The following is a 19,877-nucleotide window of genomic DNA, read 5'->3' as shown; positions in this document are numbered from 1 at the left end:
AATAATGCTTTATGTATAATACAAAACGCAATCTCATAGTTCTTATTAGTTAGATACGATCGGATCTAGAATCGAGAACAACAAATGAAATCTAAGAATGTCTAAAAGGTGTGAAGACTCAAGAGTATACTTATCAAAATAAAAATAATTGATCATTGAACGAATGTCCGATATAATTAATCTGTAATTAATATTTTGAAGGGCTTAATTTCAGAATAAATGTGTAAATTACTTAATTATCTCGGGTTGTACATAATCCTGAATTTTATATTCATTATCGGGAAATAAGTTAATTACCTAGGAAAATTGTCTATGGAAATATTTGTTTACATTGTATCAAAGATTATAATCATATCTCTTATTAGGCAGATAATTGTAATTTATTACACGTATTGAAATTTGAACATTATACCATTACGACTATCTTGCCTTTTGTAAGACGACTGGTTCCTCAGTTGAAGCTACTATAAATACACGTTTCATTTGTTAAAATTATACTTTTCTACCTTTAAATCAATTATATATTTCAAACGTTGACAAATATCAAATGAAATTTCTTATTGTACACCTACAAAAGTCTTCATACAATTTTACTTCCAATATAAGTATACCTACGCTAAACCTTTCATGAGAGTAGGATGATGCATATTTAAAATAAAACAGATTTTATTTCTTTTATCGAATATTCGAATATATTCGAATACTTTCATTGAATTTTCGAATATGAATTATTGACAAAATTGACATCCCTAATAATTTTACATTTCCCTAAATAAAGATTATAAATTTCGGATTTTTTATAAATCAGATGATGACGGACGAATCCCTACAGTGTACCACGTATCTTCGGACCAATGCTCTGAGCTTCTGTAATCCGAACATCGACGTCAGTAATTTTTTGAATCTGAATTCCTTGGACAATCATGATCCTTTCTGTCTGGCGTTTGCTTTCACCTATCGGGATTTCTCAAGAGGGACTCTCGGACTGGCCTGGGTTGGATCGCCCACGGGTAAAATTATCTTCTAACTGTTCCTATTTCAAACCTTTTCTTCGTTTTATATTGACTTCATATATGAGACACTAAAAATAACTTCACTTAGCTCCTCCTCCGAAAAAAAAAAAAACTTGTAAAAAATCTTTTACGAATCAAATTTCCATGATCTTGGCACTTTTTGTCATTTTCAAATTTTATCATATTACACAAAGAAACATATACATATATATTTTTTCGACGGCAGAAACGTAAAAAAACCCGGATTCATATAGCCAAGTGATTTCCTGTAAGACAACCTCAATATAAAAAAGGGATATGAAATTCCAGGTTTATATACCAAAGGGTGTGATGATGTGGAACGGCCACAATTTTTTCATAAAAAAACATATATGCCGTATTAATGTGTAAAAGTATGGAAGTTTATATGGAATTTATAGTGAAATGAAATAAAAATATAATTCGTATTTATGCTGTGTGTAAAAAAGTTTTATATGTATATATTCGTTTTATAACGTACCGTTGTCCTTCTGGAAAGCACACTTGGCTTTATAATCTGGAATTTTATTACGTTACGGCCGTGCGGTTCTAGAAATGTCTGTAGTTCAAAGGGATATGCCTATAACGAAGATAAAAAAAAATTAGATTTACTGCTTGAAAATAGCTATGTAGAGGAATTAAAATGTTAGATTCTTTAGAGATCCTGTATACTGTCATGCTTTTAAAATGGCTCACGGTGGGCGTGTCACTTTGACAGGATTGTTTACTCCCACATGACACCTGATCTGATCTCTTATGTTGGTTTTGTATTGTTGAATTTAACTTTGAAGCATGTTTACTGTTTGTTATCTTCACATTTTAGGGATATTTCACCGTGCAGCTGCAGCAGGGGGCGTATGTGAGCGCTATAGGACAGTACGAGAACAGGGAAGAAGTATACAGAAGAGCCTGAATACCGGGATAGTAAACTTTGATATTTAGAAATATACATGGAGTTTTAAGCTTTGAAATGTGTGTTTTGGGGTTAAGGGGACTAACGATATAAATAGAAATTTAATTAATCATTAACTACAGTTGAATCTCGCTATTTAGAATACAAATATATCGAATATTACGTAATACTTGATTTAAGTCGAAGGGAATATACAGTCCATCTCTTCCCAGAGACTCTGTCACTGCTTTCACCTAAGTATAATCATTTTTAAAAAATATATTTCTATCATTTTCGAAATTTTGCTTGTATTCTTAACAGAGTACCACAACCATTTTTTGAATACTATGTTATTCGGATTAGCAATATGCAAAATCCATAATACGTATTATATTTCTCATTATACCTCATACAACGCGTTATCTGATTGGTTCTAGATTATCACGTGACAGGGACACAAAACTTCATATTTCCATGTATTCGTCATGCTGTTCCTCATATTCAACCTTTTCGGAGACCTAGTGCATTTTCCCGCAATAGTCATCGTTCGTTGAACGAAAACTCCAGAGAATAGTAGACGTCACAATAGTCTGGTTCACGTAACAAAATTGCTAATGGACTTGTGTAAATTGTTTCAGTAACACTTTGTTAAAATTGAAAGTGAATTTGCCGAATTTGAAAATTTAAGTTTACACGGTATTTAAAAAAAAAAAAAACAAAAAACAAAAAACAAAAACAAAAAAACAAAACAAAAAAAAAAAAAAACAAAAAAAAAAAAAACTTTTGAAAGCGAATTTGCCGAAATTGAAAGTTTATGTTTAGATCTTAAGTTTTTACTTGTTTTGGTATAATAAACAATTTATTGGATGAATGTTCGGGAAACATGAAGATTTATTCAGCCAAGAAATATCATATTCCCCTCGGGCAAAGCCTTCGGGGAATATGATTTTTCTTGGCTGAATAAATCTTCATATTTCCCTCACGATCATCCAATAAGTGTATAGTATCATGATATCAATTCAGCTTTTTAATTATATTTTCATTCCTGTATTCATTGCAATTTTTAAAATGTATTTAATTTTTTTGCTGACTCTATTTATTGATTTATTGATTATTTGCTGATTTATTCATCAACTATTTGATTTATTAATTTATACATTATTTTATTTTCAGCATGACAGTGGAACTATTTGTGCTCCAGGTGGAGATCCAGGTAACTTTATCATGTATCCAAGCGCAACCAAGGGTAACCGTCCTAACAACGACCATTTCTCCAAGTGTAGTAAGGAAAACATCACGTTAGTCTTAGACGCCGTAGTGAACGGCAGGAACGGGAAATACAACTGCTTCAAATGTAATTGGTACCTTATCTTCTCTCTAACAGTAAAGGAAATATAAGTGTTAGACGCTGTAGTAATAGTCAGAAACTGGAAATACAAAAACGTTTTGCTGTCATTTGTTTTACAACATCTAATCCTTTCTTCACATTTTTTTTTCTTGACGCAGAAAATTAATATTTAAGTTGATAATTACATTTGTCAAGTAAAGATACATACATAATTATTCTAATCTATTACATTTAGTGACCTTTGAGGTTTGAATTGAATTGATTGAGAGAAGTAAAATACTAACATATAAAAATAATTTTTTTCTTTTAGCATCGGACTCGGCATTCTGTGGTAACGGTATAGTAGAGGAAGGGGAGCAGTGTGATTGTGGCTATAAAGATGATTGTACAGACAATTGCTGCCACCCTCGGAGCAGCGATCCAAACGACAAACAGATGTGTAAATATAAAGATCCTTCAATTAAATGCAGGTGGGGCCCAGTTAAGGAAATTTTTATCATTGTAGATCACATCGTACCTTACAATTAAGTACCAAAATTTGCAAGATCAAAATTGAAATAAGTTAATAAGGACTTTCACAATGAGGTGTTTTAAGGTCTCTGTTATAAAAAAGGATGTTTTTTCGTTTTAAATTTCATCATCAGTTTATAATTATTAAACTCTCATCTTTTATCTTACTGTAATTAATTTCCCATCTCCATATATCATGATAAGCCTCTATTTTAGAAGGATTAATCATAGGCGCTTGGGTCAAGGATAACGTATATTTTCTATATAATGTATTATCGAGGAAATTCGAACTATATTCGTAACCTTTTTTTTAAGCGCACAGTGGTTATTTTTAGTTTTTTGTAAATCTTTCTGCTTGATATACACTAGAATATCACAGAAATTTGATAGTATGCACGTTTTAAGAATGACATATTCCTACTGTATACTGAAAAGAAACCAGGCTTGCAACTGCATTAGCCCTTTTCCGTGCCCCCGACACGATTTTTTCCTTTTAAAAGTTATATGCAATGCTTACCAGCTGAATTGAGAACCCTCTTCTCTCCAGATAATTCTTATATAATGATAAAAATCCTCCGGTAACAACTTTTCATCCATTTCATATTTTTAAATAATTATTTTCTTTCAAATTTCGCTCGTTTAATTCTCTAATCACGGAAGTTCCCGAATACTAACATCCAAAACCCAAAACGGGCGACCAGTAAATTATTTGACAGTTCTTGAAAGACGCAAGGCTTAGAGTATATGTATGACGATTGAAACTGTCTAAAACTTCATTCCTTATCACTGACTATATTATTTTCTTATTTGCATCCTTAATCAAAGGAGTTATAGCTTTAATTAAGTGACGGGGGGGGGGGGGGTTCGATGGTTATGTTTAATCCAAATCTTTTCATTTGTTTTAAAGTGAATTACGATATCAATCTTTATCAAGAATAAATTAAACATTGCGGTAATTGAATAACATTTAGACTTAACATTGAAAAATAAAGTGCAAGCATTTTTATTTTTTACACGGGCATGCAATTTAAAGAAAATAGCAATGCTGATGTGCATATCAAAGGAATTTTCGACTAAAATGAAAATATGTTTTTGCAAAATAACGTTAATCTTAAAAAAAAAAACGTATTTAGAAATCAATTTTTCTCCTCTAAAATATTGGTTTAGAGCGATGGAAGAAACAGCTGAAATTGTTGGTCTTAATCGTAAGTTCTTCTGTAAAACGGACCCTAGGTCAATAATCCCAAAGAGCTTAAAAAGCAAATTAAAAAAAAATCATTTGTACACAACTTGGATAGAAGTTTAAATCACAGGTAAATTTAATAAGTATGGAAATTAAAATTTCGAGCTAGAGAACATTGAAGAAATCATATTTGCATTAATATATACATTATAATGAAATTTCATTTTTTTTTGGGGGGGGGGGGGGTAACATTGCATTTCAAATCTCATTCTACACTAACATGTACATGTATTGCTATGTAATACGTATCGTGAATTTTATATATTACAAACAAGAAGTCTCGTTTTTGAAAGTGGGGCAGCCAAAAAATGATTAACAAGCAAACAAAATACATGTAAAATATTTTGAAAACAAAACTGCGTGAAAAACTCTGTCATGCAAAAAATATAAAAATGGAAAACTGTCTCAACGTATAAATATATGTATTTCGTGAGAATGGTGCGGGTGCATTCTCTCTCCTTAACAGTAAAAAAAAATAAGGATACAATAAATTTGGCAGCAAAATGTGTCTGCGTGCGTGTGTGTAAGAGGGATGAGGAGGGGCGCATAACCGGCGTTTCAATGAAAATTCCATACTACGTTAGGGGTACACTTGGGTGCCACGAACCTGGTTCAGTCCTCCTTCCAAAAAATATCATTGATCAAAGAGTGAATTCTGGTGCTACTGTTTTTTTTTTTTGTTGATCTGCTGTTATTAGTGGAATATTGTACGAGTAAAAATAATACTGTATACAGGGTTATTTTCGCCCCGTTTTATTTTCGCCCTTTCACACTTGCAAACAATTTTGCCCCGTTTTAAATTCGCCCACTCATAGTTTTGTTTAAGTAATTATACTGTATTCTTTGAATTCGCCCCGTTTTAAATTCGCCCAAATGAGGGTAGGGCGAAAGGGAAGATAATAAAACGGGGGCGAAAATTTCCCTGTATACAGTATATTTTAACTAATTACGTGTCAGATCAAGATTCTTTTTAAAGGAGTTTCAATCGCTATATACGTTGGCGTATATACAGCCTTCGGATCTTCTGGATCTTGTATGTGAATCATGTTACATGTAATAAAAAGAAAAACAGTTCTTCAATCTTGTTCATATAAACTTGCCACATTGTTTAATATATTCTCTATAATGCATGCACGGATCTAGAGGGAGGAGGATCGGGGGGTCCGGACCCCCCCCCCCACCTGGAATTTGCAGAATTATAAAAAGTATATACTGAAGCAAATAAAAAATGACTTTGGACACCCCCCCCCCCCTAGAAAACGTGGACCCCACCATCACCACCACGGTAGGCCCGTAGGAAACAATTTCAGTTTGGGCGGGCACAGCCATACATTTTCAGTTGAGGGGGCACAACCAAAAATTTTCCGACAAGCAAAAAAAAAAAAGGGTTATCATCTACCAAAAATTCCTCGACAAGCAAAAAAAAAAAAAAAAAAAAAAAAAGGGGGGGCACAAGCATATAGTGTCTAAGTTTACTTTAGTGATCTATATATCGGCAAAATTATTGGGGGCACGTAATTCGCTTTAAAACAAATGAAAAGATTTGGACTTACATAACCATCGACCCCCCCCCCCCCCGTCACTTAATTAAAAACTATAACTCCTTTGATTAAGGATGCAAATAAGAAAATAATATAGTCAGTGATAAGGAATGAAGTTTTAGACAGTTTCAATCGTCATACATATACTCTAAGCCTTGCGTCTTTCAAGAACTGTCAAATAATTTACTGGTCGCCCGTTTTGGGTTTTGGATGTTAGTATTCGGGAACTTCCGTGATTAGAGAATTAAACGAGCGAAATTTGAAAGAAAATAATTATTTAAAAATATGAAATGGATGAAAAGTTGTTACCGGAGGATTTTTATCATTATATAAGAATTATCTGGAGAGAAGAGGGTTCTCAATTCAGCTGGTAAGCATTGCATATAACTTTTAAAAGGAAAAAAAATCGTGTCGGGGGCACGGAAAGGAGCTAATGCAGTTGCAAGCCTTGTTTCTTTTCAGTATACAGTAGGAATATGTCATTCTTAAAACGTGCATACTATCAAATTTCTGTGATATTCTAGTGTATATCAAGCAGAAAGGTTTACAAAAAACTAAAAATAACCACTGTGCGCTTAAAAAAATGTTACGAATATAGTTCGAATTTCCTCGATAATAAATTATATAGAAAATATACGCTATCCTTGACCCAAGCGCCTATGGGATTAATACAATAAGATGTGTATTTTAAGTCCAACTGAAGGCCCATGTTGTACTGACAAATGTGATTATAAACCAGCAAATATGATGGTTTGTCGAGCTGCCACGGACTGTAGCGAAGAGCAAAAATGCAAATATCCTTTTCTTCCATAAATCAGGGTTTGGTATTCAAATATATCTCACAACAAATTTATATTTCCTTAAATGTTTATTCGTACAATGTTTTTTTTAAAAACGTTGTGAAAAAAATTACTATCAGATAGTGCATGCATAAAAAGTATATTTTAGTAGATTTGGTTCTCCATATTAAACTATAATAATTTATGAGTATTGATCCTTAACTTCTTCACCGGAAGTAGCGCAAAGTGCCCAATTCCTAAAAATAAAGAGGATATGACGTATTGTATCGATTATACTCAAGTCTGCATAAATGGGGTAAGAATGGACAAGCTAAATTTTTACATATGTTGTAATGACATTTATTACACAAAACAAGACAGTTAACAAATACACAAATATACACAGATAACGAGCGCACACAGCAGCAAGTTATAATGTATGTGAGGCGCACGCAGCAGCCCCAGACCGCACACAGCAGGTCGAAATAGTTCACAGTGGTTACCCGTAGGTTCTTACACAGAATGGCGTCTTCTTCTAATAATACACAAAAAGGCGTGACGTCATACGCACACATACACATAAGAGGTTCAACACGGGAATACATACACGGGCTCAGCACAGGATACATATAACGAATTGTACTACACATACGTAGTTTTATACCTTGTAATTGAACTGAAATTATGAAAAATTCAGATATGTATTAAGAATATAGCTAGTTTTCAAAATGAGTAGTACTCCAGATTGTATATAAGGTTTAAGACTATCTCAATCCGTACAATATAAAATGAGATATTTGAATCAATCGTTGGATTTCCTGAACTACCTGTTCAAAAAATTAACTGTTCTAAGGTTAAGAAAATAACCAAGTTTAAAAGCAATACATTTAAAGTATATTTAAGCCTCCTTATAAGAAAAAAAACTTATTTGTCATCAACGCATGTATTTATTTTATAATAGTGTCTATATTCAATCTGTAGATCTGTGTTGAAGTGCAGTCAATACTTCAAAATCCTAGGGTGTGTAGGGTATCTTTGTATAAATCTTTATCATAACTTTATCATATAATGGTGTTTTTATATTCACACTCTTTTCTTATAACGATTTTTTTTTCTAGGAATGTGAACGATTTCTATATTACATAAATCATTTTCATAGCCCTTTTCATGTATTAAGTCCTGATATTCAGCTTATTTCTTCTGTTACAATGATTTGTATTAAGAGTCTGTAAATGCAGTCTCCTTTTCTATAATGATTTTTAATATACCACATTTTTGTCCGTAGGTGTGTGAAGGGTCCCTCTGTAAAAGAAAAGGTTACAACGAGTCTTCACATCCTCACTGGCATCCTACGTGGGATGAATGCTACATAGGATTGTCGGGGTCTCTCTCTGTTAAACAGAAAGAAAAATTGTGTTACTTAGCCTGCAAACCAGGTTTGTATTTTTATTTCATTCTGAAATTCAGGAACACAAAATTAAGATGTTTGATTTATCAAATTGCAATACCGTTATCCGGCCGCACACTATAAAAGCGGCCAGCGAGAAACGACACTCGTAGTTTGCAACTTCAGAGTTTTCATACATGCATCTTTATTATTCTCAGTTTGAAAGCAAAAAAAAAAAAAAAAACTTTGACTCAAAACTTAATGACTTACTCCTCTACTTCGCTGACTCTGTTCAATCAGAATAGAACGGAACTTTTTTCTTTTCTTTTTTTCATTAATATGAAGTAAGAATATGATAATAATCATTATTTCTATTCTTTAAGATGCCAATGACACGTGTTATGTCTCGGAGGGCCAAAAAGGAATTCCAGATATATTCAGTAACCTAGTTAAGGAAGTAAAGAATAAGAGAGGAGATAATTCACATATTTCGGTAGCTTCAGGTATGTATATAGTTTATGATTTAGAAACATATATACAAACAAACATCAGATATATTAAACACAGCTACAAAGACAAGGCCATAACAAACACAAAAGAACAAGTAAACTAGCTATATAATCAAAACACATTTTTTTTTACAAAAAAAAAAAAAAAAAAAAAAAAAAAAAATAGATTAAACACATATGTACGAAAAGCTACTCACCAATTCATTAATGTTTTCTATGGAAGTCACAAACTTAAGATATCACAATTAAAAGGATCTAGTAAACGTTATTTATAATGTTTTTATTACAGAAAATAAATTTATCAAATATACAGCAGAAAAGAAAATTTAATTTTTATTTATAGCCAGATAATCTGAAAAAGCTTTTAGATACACATATATCAGTATAGGTTCAAATTTTCATATGGATATAAATAGTGCTAGAAAACTTCAACAAAGTTCAACACATCCGATTCAAGACCTGCATTGGTTTATAGGACTGGCCGGTATATCGGGAATCGGATATAATTATAAAAGATACCGTTTTATGTGTTTTTAGGGATTGGCCAAATATAACAATTTTATCCAATATATAAATAACGTTATCAATCTTAGCAATTTCAGGAAAAAATTTATTCATTGTTCTTGGAAAATATATTTTTTTATTTAATTATAAGCTGCATTATTATTAGCCCTGCAAAGACTTGCTAGTTATCCCAAAATGGTATGGTAGCTTAAATCCCATCATACGGTATTGATAATAATCTTAAGAGTTTTATATCATTTATAAAACACTCTCTAGCGCAAATCTAGTACAAAGCAGCGGTAACAATTATAAAATTCAAATAACTTTAACAAAAATGCAAATGTTTCAACTATAGACTACGTCCAGGGCAAAGGAGGTTAGCTATTGAGCGATCAATGTAATATTAAAACTAATAAATTTAATATTCTATAGGTAAAAATATATTTATTTCATAAATGTAATTAAGAAAAACGAATTTGTATGCACATGACCATTAAAAATGATAATAATACATATTTTCTATATAAAATTATATTTGATTTAATTATTTTGTGTATTTAACGATTATATTTAATTTAATCATTTTATTTATTTAACTATTTACTAGTTTACTGATGTAATTATCAACAAACATATGTATTTATTTACGACTATGAATAAGTAATTTTTGTGTATATTTAGGTACACCCTGTAACAAGTATAAAGGGTATTGTGACATATTGTTAGTTTTTTTTTATGTTTGTGAAAATCTTAGATGCAATATATAACAGCTATTGAAGGTATTTTGACGTATTTTATGCATATATTAGGCACACCCTGTAACAACTATCAGGGCTATTGTGACGTATTCCACAGATGTAGAGGAGTGGATAACGAGGGTCCTCTGGAACGACTGAAAAATTTGATCTTTGGAGAAGAAACTCTTACCACAATTAAAGACTGGATCATTGTATGTAATGACGTCATAGCTTAGTGATTGTGTGTTATAACAAAATAAATTTAATCACTTTTAACAATTGCGTCAAATAATTTTTTTCTTGTTTATAACAGTTCTTAAGACTAAGATAATTTTAATTTCCTAGCTTTATAAGGATATCAATTGATTGTAAAAGGTTATTCACAACAAATTAAAATATTATAGAGATGAAATATATGGAGATAACGAACAGTATTCAAGATCAAAAGTCCATTAATCAATACAATTTTTGGAGCAAACACGGACCACTAAAACATCAGAGGTGGGATCAGGTGTCATGGAAGAGTGAGCATCCTCTGCCAACCGGTCACCCGCCGTGTGCTCCTTGACATGATCGGGAAATCACGGAAAAATCCGTCGACAATTCAGTGTGTAAATAATGGCCTAACAATAGTGCAAGGTTGTTAGGTCATATATAGCTTAACTACATTTTAGAGATTTGAAATGGTTTTGTCTTAGTTCTAATATCTTTTGTGGAAAGGTCTACAGATCTTTAATATATATTTAGATATTACTCCTCTTTATCTGGAATGGGTAATTTAATGACATTCTGGCTTTATGTACTATTCATGTAATAGTAAGAATGCTCAATGCGTAGTTTTCTGATTATTTATATTTTTTTTCAGAACAGCAATATTAAAATAAATCTATTTTAAATCATTGATGTGATTACTAGTAAATAAAAAAAGTCATACATTAAAATAAAAACTTTTTACTTCAATGTCAAACACTTTGGCAGAGAAGATGAAAATATAAGAGGAATTAAACACGATAAACATAAGAATTTTAAACATTCTCAAAAAATTAACCCTGTAGTGGATTGATATTATCTAAGGGAAGTAACTCTGAATGTGTATTGTATGTAAGAGTTTGTGTGCAAGAGTTATGTTTTTTAGTATTGGTCATGTGTCAGTGCGTATTAGCATGGGTAGTGCGTGCAGTCAGGAGGTCGGTGTGGAAGCATATGATGATGTAAGCTGTTATGCCTGTTACATGTAATAAAGTTTGGAAAACGGATTAAATTCGAGTATTCTTCACTGGCGACGAGGATGAATACATAATGGCTACACTCATAGAACTCAACGGAGTTGGGAAATTTGATCTAAATATTGAACCATCGCAGTTAAATCAGGCGTGGAAAAGATGGCACAGAAGTTTTGAACTTTTTGTGGTTGGAAAAGGGGTAAATGACCCAGAACAGAAAAAAAACATTGTTATTACATTGTGCAGGACCAGAAGTTCAAGACATTTTTTTATACATTGAATGAAGTGCAAGCGGGTGACAGTGACAATGTGTACACAGTTGCAGTGAAAACATTAGATAAACATTTTGAAAACAAAGTGAATGTGCCGTATGAACGTTATGTTTTTCGAAAAATAACACAAACCGAGAATGAAACAGTAGAACAGTTTATTACGAAATTGAGACAACAGGCAGTGTATTGTGATTTTGCAAATCAGGATGAGCAAATTCGGGATCAAGTGATTGAAAAGTGTAGGTCTCACAAAATAAGAGCTAAGTTGTTAGAGAAAGGTAAAGATTTGACTTTAGAACAATTGAGGACAATAGCAGCTACATATGAAATGACTGAAGTACAGGCTAGACATATGGACACTGAAATTGTGGCGTCAGTTAACAGAATTCAGGGACATCGTGAAAAAACTGACAAACAGAAACAAAAATTTCAGAACAAAAAGCCAGGTAATAAGTGTTTTCGTTGTGGACGAGATGGTCATTTCGCCAAAGATATATCGTGTCCCGCGAGGAATAAAGAGTGTAGAAAATGTGGAAAAGTTGGACACTTTATGAAATGTTGTTTAACAAAGCAGAAATCAGGAAAAGGGGCTACAAGCAAACCAAGCAAAGGAGGGAAAATTCACACAGTGGATAATTCTGAACTGGATTCTGACTCTGATGTGTATGCATTCAGTCTTAAAACAGGGGACAAGTTGTCGGATAAAGTGACAGTCAGTCTTGGAGGAAATCCCATGGAGTTCGTTATTGGCAGTGGGGCATCAGCAAATATTATTGACAAAGAACTTTGGGAATCTCTGAAGAAGAAACGTATTAAGTGTCAGTCAGAGAAGTGCGAGAAAAAGCTCTTTGCTTACAGTTCTACGGAACCCTTAAAATTACTTGGTAGATTCAGAACGCAGGCATCAATTCAAAAAACTCGTAACAGCAGAGAAGAAGAATTCTATATAATGAATGGTAAAGGACCGGCATTACTAGGCAAGGACACTGCTATGAATTTAGGAGTCAACACAGTTCAGCCAACTGACATTGTTCATGAATATTCTGAGTGTTTTCAAGGAATAGGAAAACTTTAAGTTGAAATTACATATTGACAAGAATGTGAAACCAGTAGCACAAGCTATGTACAGAATTCCATACAGTTTGAGGGATAAAGTAGGAGAACAGTTGGATGAACTCGAGTCTCAGGATATCATTGAAAAGAGTTAATGATCCTACACCGTGGGTCAGTCCAGTCATTATCGTACCAAAACCAAGTGGTGACATTAGATTGTGTGTCGACATGAAACAAGCCAATGCTGCCATAATTCGTGAACGGCATCCTATTCCAACAGTGGATGACATACTCTACATGGTGAATGGTAGCCAAGTTTTTAATAAGTTGGACCTTAGAAGTGGATACCATCAAATTGAGCTGGAAGAGTCATCAAGGGAAATCACTACATTCGTTACATATAAAGGTCTCTACAGATATAAAAGACTGATGTTTGGCATTTCATCAGCTCCAGAGAAATATCAGCAAGTGATTTCACAAGTGTTTCATGACTGTGAAGGAGTACAGAATATTTCAGACGATATTGTTATTTATGGTCGTGACAAAGCAGAACATGATGAGCGACTTCGCAAAGCCTTACAGAGACTCAAGGATAAAGGATTGACACTAAATCTAAACAAGTGTGAATTTGGAATGAATAAAATAACATTCATGGGGCATATCTTGTCAAAGAATGGTATAGGACCTACTAGTGAAAGGATCAAGTCATTACTCAACGCTAAAGAGCCAACAAATGGATCTGAAGTGAAAAGTTTCCTTGGACTTGTAAACCTTAGTGCTCGTTATATACCAAATCTTGCTACTGTGGCAGAACCTCTCAGAGGACTGACAAAGAAAAATGTGAAATTTGTCTGGACAGCTGAACAGAAGAAAAGTTTTGACACTTTAAAGAGTTGTTTGTCAAATGTGAAAACTTTGGGACATTACAAATTAGATGGAGAAAAAACCAAGTTAGTGACAGATGCTAGCAATGTAGGCCTTGGTGCTGTCCTACTTCAAGTTAACAAGGATGAAACACGGGTCATCAGTTATGCTAGTCTTACATTGTCAGCAGCCGAACGCAATTATTCGACAATAGAGAAAGAAGCTTTGGCAGTTGTATGGGCATGTGAGAAGTTCCATATCTATCTATACGGGGTTGATTTTGAATTAATCACAGACCACAAGCCATTGGAAGTGCTTTATGGAAGAAAATCCAGACCTAATGCAAAAATTGAAAGATGGCTATTAAAACTTATGGCTTACAACTTCAAAGTGCGGTATTCACCTGGGCATCAGAATATCGCAGATGCATTATCACGTTTGGTGGACAAGACACCTGTAGAAAACAGTAATTCATGGAACACTGAGCAATACGTGAAATTTATTGCAAGGGAGACAACTCCTTAGGCACTGTCCACTCATGAAGTAGAAAAAACTTCAAGGAGGGATGATGAACTTATTAGAATTCGAAATTTTATCAAAGAGGGAAAGTGGGAGAAGTCATGTGTTGATTATTACCCATTTCGAGATGAACTTTGTTGTATTGGATACTAGGTGTTACGTGGATCAAGAATAGTGGTTCCAAGAAATCTGAGGAAGCAGTGTGTACAGTTAGCTCACCAGGGTCATTTAGGGATTGTTGGTACAAAACAGCAGTTAAGAACTAAAGTTTGGTGGCCTGGTATGGATAAGGAAGTGGAGAAGTATGTGAAATCGTGTCATGGATGTCAGTTTACCAGTGCATTTCCGAAACCAGAACCAATCAGTCCAACACCCTTACCAACAGGACCATGGCAAGAATTGGCAATTGACATTCTTGGACCGTTAACATCTGTACAGTATGTGTTAGTTGTTGTGGACTATTACAGCCGATACTATGAGATTGAAATTACCAAGGATATTACAAGTGAGAAAATCATTGAATGTTTTGTCGACATGGACTTCCTCTACAAATAACTTCAGACAATGGACCCCAATTCAGATCTAAGTTATTCAAGGACTATTTAACAGATAACTGTATCAAGCACCGAGCAGTTACACCATTACATCCATCAGCAAACGGGGAGGTAGAGAGACAAAACAGATCATTGATGAAAAGAATTCGGATAGCACAAGCAGAGTCTAAGAATTGGAATTCAGAAGTCCGCAAATATCTATTTGCATACAGAACGACTCCTCATAATACAACAGGAGTACCACCTGCAGAATTGATGTTCCGTCGTAAACTGAGAACAAAGCTACCACAAGTAGAAAATCTACAAGAAAATGTCTATGATGAGGGAGTGCGTGATAAGGATGTGTATTCCAAATACGAAAACAAGCTTTATATCGACAAGAAACGTGGTGCAGTGGATTGTGATTTAGAGCTAGGAGATTCGGTCCTATTGAAGAAAGCAGTCAAGGATAAAATGGATACGCCGTATCATGCCGAGCCGTATAAACTTGTACAGAAAACGGGAAACAGTTGTGTCGTAAAATCGTCGGAGGGAGTTTTAGTGAAGCGAAATAGTGAATTTGTTAAAAAATATCAGGAACCGAAAGTGCATCTGATATTCCAGAGACTCCTAGTGAACCGAGTGTTGAGACTACAGATAACAGTGATGATGTTCCGTCTTCTGCTCCAGTAACTCCGAAACTGAGAAGGTCGACCCATATTAGGAAATTACCGCAAAGTTTTGAGGAGTTTGAAATGTGAAACTTATTTCCGTGTGAATGTGATTGATTGTAAGTTTTCTATATCTGAGACTGTATATTGTAAATGTTTTCTATCAATATTTTGGACAGTAATTTCTTTCCAGTAATTCATTTTATTTTTGAGAATTGTAAAAGTTTATTCTAGAAAAGGGGGTATTGTAGTGGATTGATATTATCTAAGGGAAGTAACTCTGAATGTGTATTGTATGTAAGAGTTTGTGTGCAAGAGTTATATTTCTTAGTGTTGTTCATGTGTCAGTGCGTATTAGCATGGGTAGTGCGTGCAGTCAGGAGGTCGGTGTGGAAGCATATGATGATGTAAGCTGTTATGCCTGTTACATGTAATAAAGTTTGGAAAACGGATTAAATTCGAGTATTCTTCAAACCCCATTAAACGCGCATTAAAAACTTTGAATATGTTGGCGATATGCCATTGTTCCGTGAATTAAGTAGATAATGTGTACGTGGTTCAGATAGATATGACTTAAAACTTTCTTATTTTTCAACAGTTATTTATTTTATTTTTTTATCTATCGATTTATTCATTTTGCAATTAAGCTAATATGTGTTAGAATTCTTTGGCTTGACTGTTCTCTATAGATTTATCCCAAACTTAATTTTACCAAGAATGTTTACAAAATTTACAAATTTCTACGAAAATGTAAATGTATTTAGTATTTGCAAAAATAAGACATGCTTATATGTGAAGCACTGAAGTTCAAGAAAAGTCAATAAATTGAAACAAGAGATTTTTAACGCTTTCTTTGTAATAGTTATTGTGAAAATATATTGTTTTGCAGAGTTCTTATGAGGCCCAATTATCCCATCATACACTTGTAAACTTGGAATAAATATAAATCTTAACCCCCACTCCCTTCTGCATTTTTTTTATATTCCTGTTTTTGTCATAATTTGTGAACACTTTACGAGGGTTGTTCGGAAAGTTCACGGACCGTTTCAATCTTCGTTATACTATTTCCAAGAAATTAAAAATGAGCACATTATCATATGTCATTTTGTTGGTGTATGAAGTTTCATTCCATTCGATTCAATAGAAATTAATTTACTTAATTTTAAAATCAACATGTTTGGTAACCCCGGAGCAACATAATAACGTTAAAAACATTGCATCATGAGGTTCTCAAAATAATCTCCCTATACATTTCACATAGTCTAGCCCAATATCCACTTACTAAAAACGTTTCTCTATCAATTGAAATTTATTTTGCTAACAATCCTTCCAGTAGCATAATTTTGTTTATCAATGTTTTATTTTTTTTAGCGCGTAAATGTGCTTTCACAAAATCAGCAACTGTGAAGTGCCTTTCTCTTTCTATGACCTAACCAACTTAAAGTATTTGGAAAGATTTTTACAGATAATCCATTTCCTCACAAATTGTCCTCGTCTCATACAGAGTCTGTATCATTCAAATGCCCCCTGAGCCATTTACACACATATGCACGACAGGCTTTTGATATATTTCCCTTCCTCCAGCATTTTCAGAGTTTATTCTGGAGTTTTCCAGATTACAACACGAAATTGTATCGTAAACTGCTGCTCCGTGACGTTCTACGTCACTTTTTTGCCTTCTTCACCGAGGACTACCTATCTTCTGAAATTGATTTCTTTTCCACGAAGCAATCTATTAATTCATAATTTGAAATATGAAACGATGTAACATTTTTTTTATTCTTTCGTCTAGAAGTTTTTGCGTTTTTGTGTCATTTTTAGAGGATATGACTACAGACATTATTTAGGGTATTGTTTGTAAATTACAAAGTTTTGACCAGCTCCGCGACCCGATTTTTACAGTTTTTAACTCTGAATAAGTTGGAAATAAATTATAATATCTCTAAAATTTATAATAAAAATCATTTGAATTTAATGTAAAAACACTTCTACCAAATCTTGATATAATATGACGTTACGTAAAAAACATATGACAGAAGTCCGCGAACTTTCCGAACAACCCTCGTATTTTTGATACTAAACTATATATTGAAGCAAAAACAGTAGTATTTTCCAAAGAACTTGTTTTTATTTTTACAGGAAGAACAGTGTCTCCATCTGGCATATCTACACAGTCTGTTTGTTTTTACCGGAGCATTGGTGGGGTGTGATGCTTACTGTGTTCTGTTAATTTTTTACAGGAACATTGTTGGGGTTTGATGCTTATTGTAGTCGGGGGCGTCAGTGTTAGGGTTAGGGTTAGCAGTGGTGGGTGTGATGCTAACTGTAGTCGGGGTCGTGATTTTGTTTATTTTTACAGGAACACTGGTGATGTGTGATGCTTATTGTAGTCGGAGTCGTGATTCTCTTTATTTTTACAGGAACATTGGTGGGGTGTAATGCTAATTGTAGTCGCGGTTGTGATTGTGATGGGCGTCTTCATCAAAGTTTGCTCTGTTAACACACCGAGCGAAGACCCAAAGCTAAAGAAATTCAGGAAAAAGGTTGGTATCTTAACATTTATGTGTAATCTTAACGTATAAAATCAACAGAGAAAATTCAAAAAATCAGTTGCAATACAAATCTGTTTTAAAAAAAGCTACATAGATTCAGAAAATGAAATATGGAGATAACAAACAGTATTCAAACTCAATAGTTCATAAAAACAATACAAATCAGGAGCAGAGTAAACATGGACCTCTAAAACATCAGAGGTGGGATCGGGTGCCATGGAGGAGTAAGCATCCCCTGCCGATCGGTCACACCCACCGTGTGCTCCTTGTCATGATCTGGAAAAAAACCCTGAAAAATCCCTAGAAAATTCAATGCGAAGTCAGCATTTGATTTAATGATGGATTGTATTTGCTGACAAACAAAAATGTCTCTTCATAAGAAAAATAATAACACTAGTAATGAAAAGTTTATGATGGTGAAAAAATTACATACATTTGTTTGATCATAAAATGAGCTTTAATAAAGATAATAGCTTTCATATTTAGAATAAAAAGGAAAGGGGGCCGGTGAAAAATCCAGGTCCATACTACATAGGAGGTAATAACAAAGGAAGAGATGACGGGAGGGGAGCAGTGGGGAATAACAGGCGAAATATGGAACTGAGGAAAGTCTAGACAAATATACAGTCAAAATGTCCAGAAATGTACAGTAAAAAAGTCCAGACATGTACAGTGTACAGTGAAACAAGTTTATAGCGCACATTGGCATTGAGCGGTCATGGACAATCCTGTTAAAATATTTTTTTTCACACAGCACTACAAATTTATGAGTACGTTAATTGGATAACAAAAAAAAAGAGATTATGAATCGGATGCAACCGTTTCTGGTAATTCGCTATAAACGTGTTTGACTATAAATTATTTTGTCTACATTAGCAGTTGTATATGTTTTGTAACTGATGATTTTATAATGTGCCAAATTCTGGTCAATGTTTTAACTTACTTGCTGTCTCTAGATCTAGAATACATATTTATTTCATTTTGTACTGAATGACAGATTTTCGAAAAAAGCATTTTGTTTGCTTTTATCTTACTTAAACATATGTATATTAGAAAACATTATGTACTTATTATCAGATGTAAAAAATTTTGATTGTGTTTCTCGCTCTAATTGATGATTGCTGAATGTATAAATGAATGATATTTACGTAAATAGAACGCAATGTTTGTTGTCATCACACTGTTTATATAATCAGTCTTTAAGAGTTTGTTTCATATTCCGTTATTGTGCGAAAGGCATGCACTTTTGTTATGCTTTTTGAGATTTTTGTATAAAGAGATAATAGAGAGGTTGAGATTTCTGACGTGTACGTGTACGGGTACGTCTAGTAGGGGAATTCCCTAAATTTCTTGCGTATTACGTCATCAGTTTTGGTGTTGATAAGTTTTCTACACGTTCCTACAACTTGTAAAAAGGCATCTACACGTAAGCGTAAACTTGTAGCTTTTTCAATAAAAACTAGTCAATTTATGTGTGAAACTGTTATTGTTGTTCATTATTTAGGATGTTAAGTTTCATGAAAACTTGTTTTAACCATGTTTTGTTCACTTACTAAAGTCAGACTAATGTCACAAAACTACTAAATACTTGAAACAGAGACACCGATTACAGTCTACACGTTCACGTCACACGTCATTAAAATCTCAACAGACAAATTACAAAAAACGTGTACGTGTACGTCAAAGTTTGTGCACACGTACACGTACGC

The 19,877-nt window shown here is 33.5% G+C and overlaps 1 protein-coding gene across 1 annotated transcript; it reads left to right on the top strand.

Moving 5' to 3' along the window:
- Nucleotides 1-3,075: 3,075 nt before the first annotated feature.
- Nucleotides 3,076-19,173, top strand: LOC133198521 (disintegrin and metalloproteinase domain-containing protein 10-like; the record flags this gene model as incomplete). Its single annotated transcript, XM_061334604.1, has 9 exons — nt 3,076-3,277; nt 3,582-3,741; nt 7,258-7,359; nt 7,576-7,660; nt 8,630-8,780; nt 9,115-9,234; nt 10,554-10,693; nt 18,037-18,159; nt 18,655-19,173. Coding segments are annotated over 9 exons (1,212 nt in total), but the record flags the coding sequence as incomplete, so codon positions are not given.
- Between the last annotated feature and the right edge of the window lie 704 nt (nt 19,174-19,877).

Source organism: Saccostrea echinata, unplaced genomic scaffold (genome assembly GCF_033153115.1).
Source record: "Saccostrea echinata isolate AGI-Se365-2 ecotype Australia unplaced genomic scaffold, CSIRO_AGI_Sech_v1 ptg000033l, whole genome shotgun sequence".
NCBI classification, from domain to species: Eukaryota; Metazoa; Mollusca; class Bivalvia; order Ostreida; family Ostreidae; genus Saccostrea; species Saccostrea echinata.
Note: the sequence above shows the minus strand (reverse complement) of the source record. Positions and strands in the feature narration are given on the sequence as shown.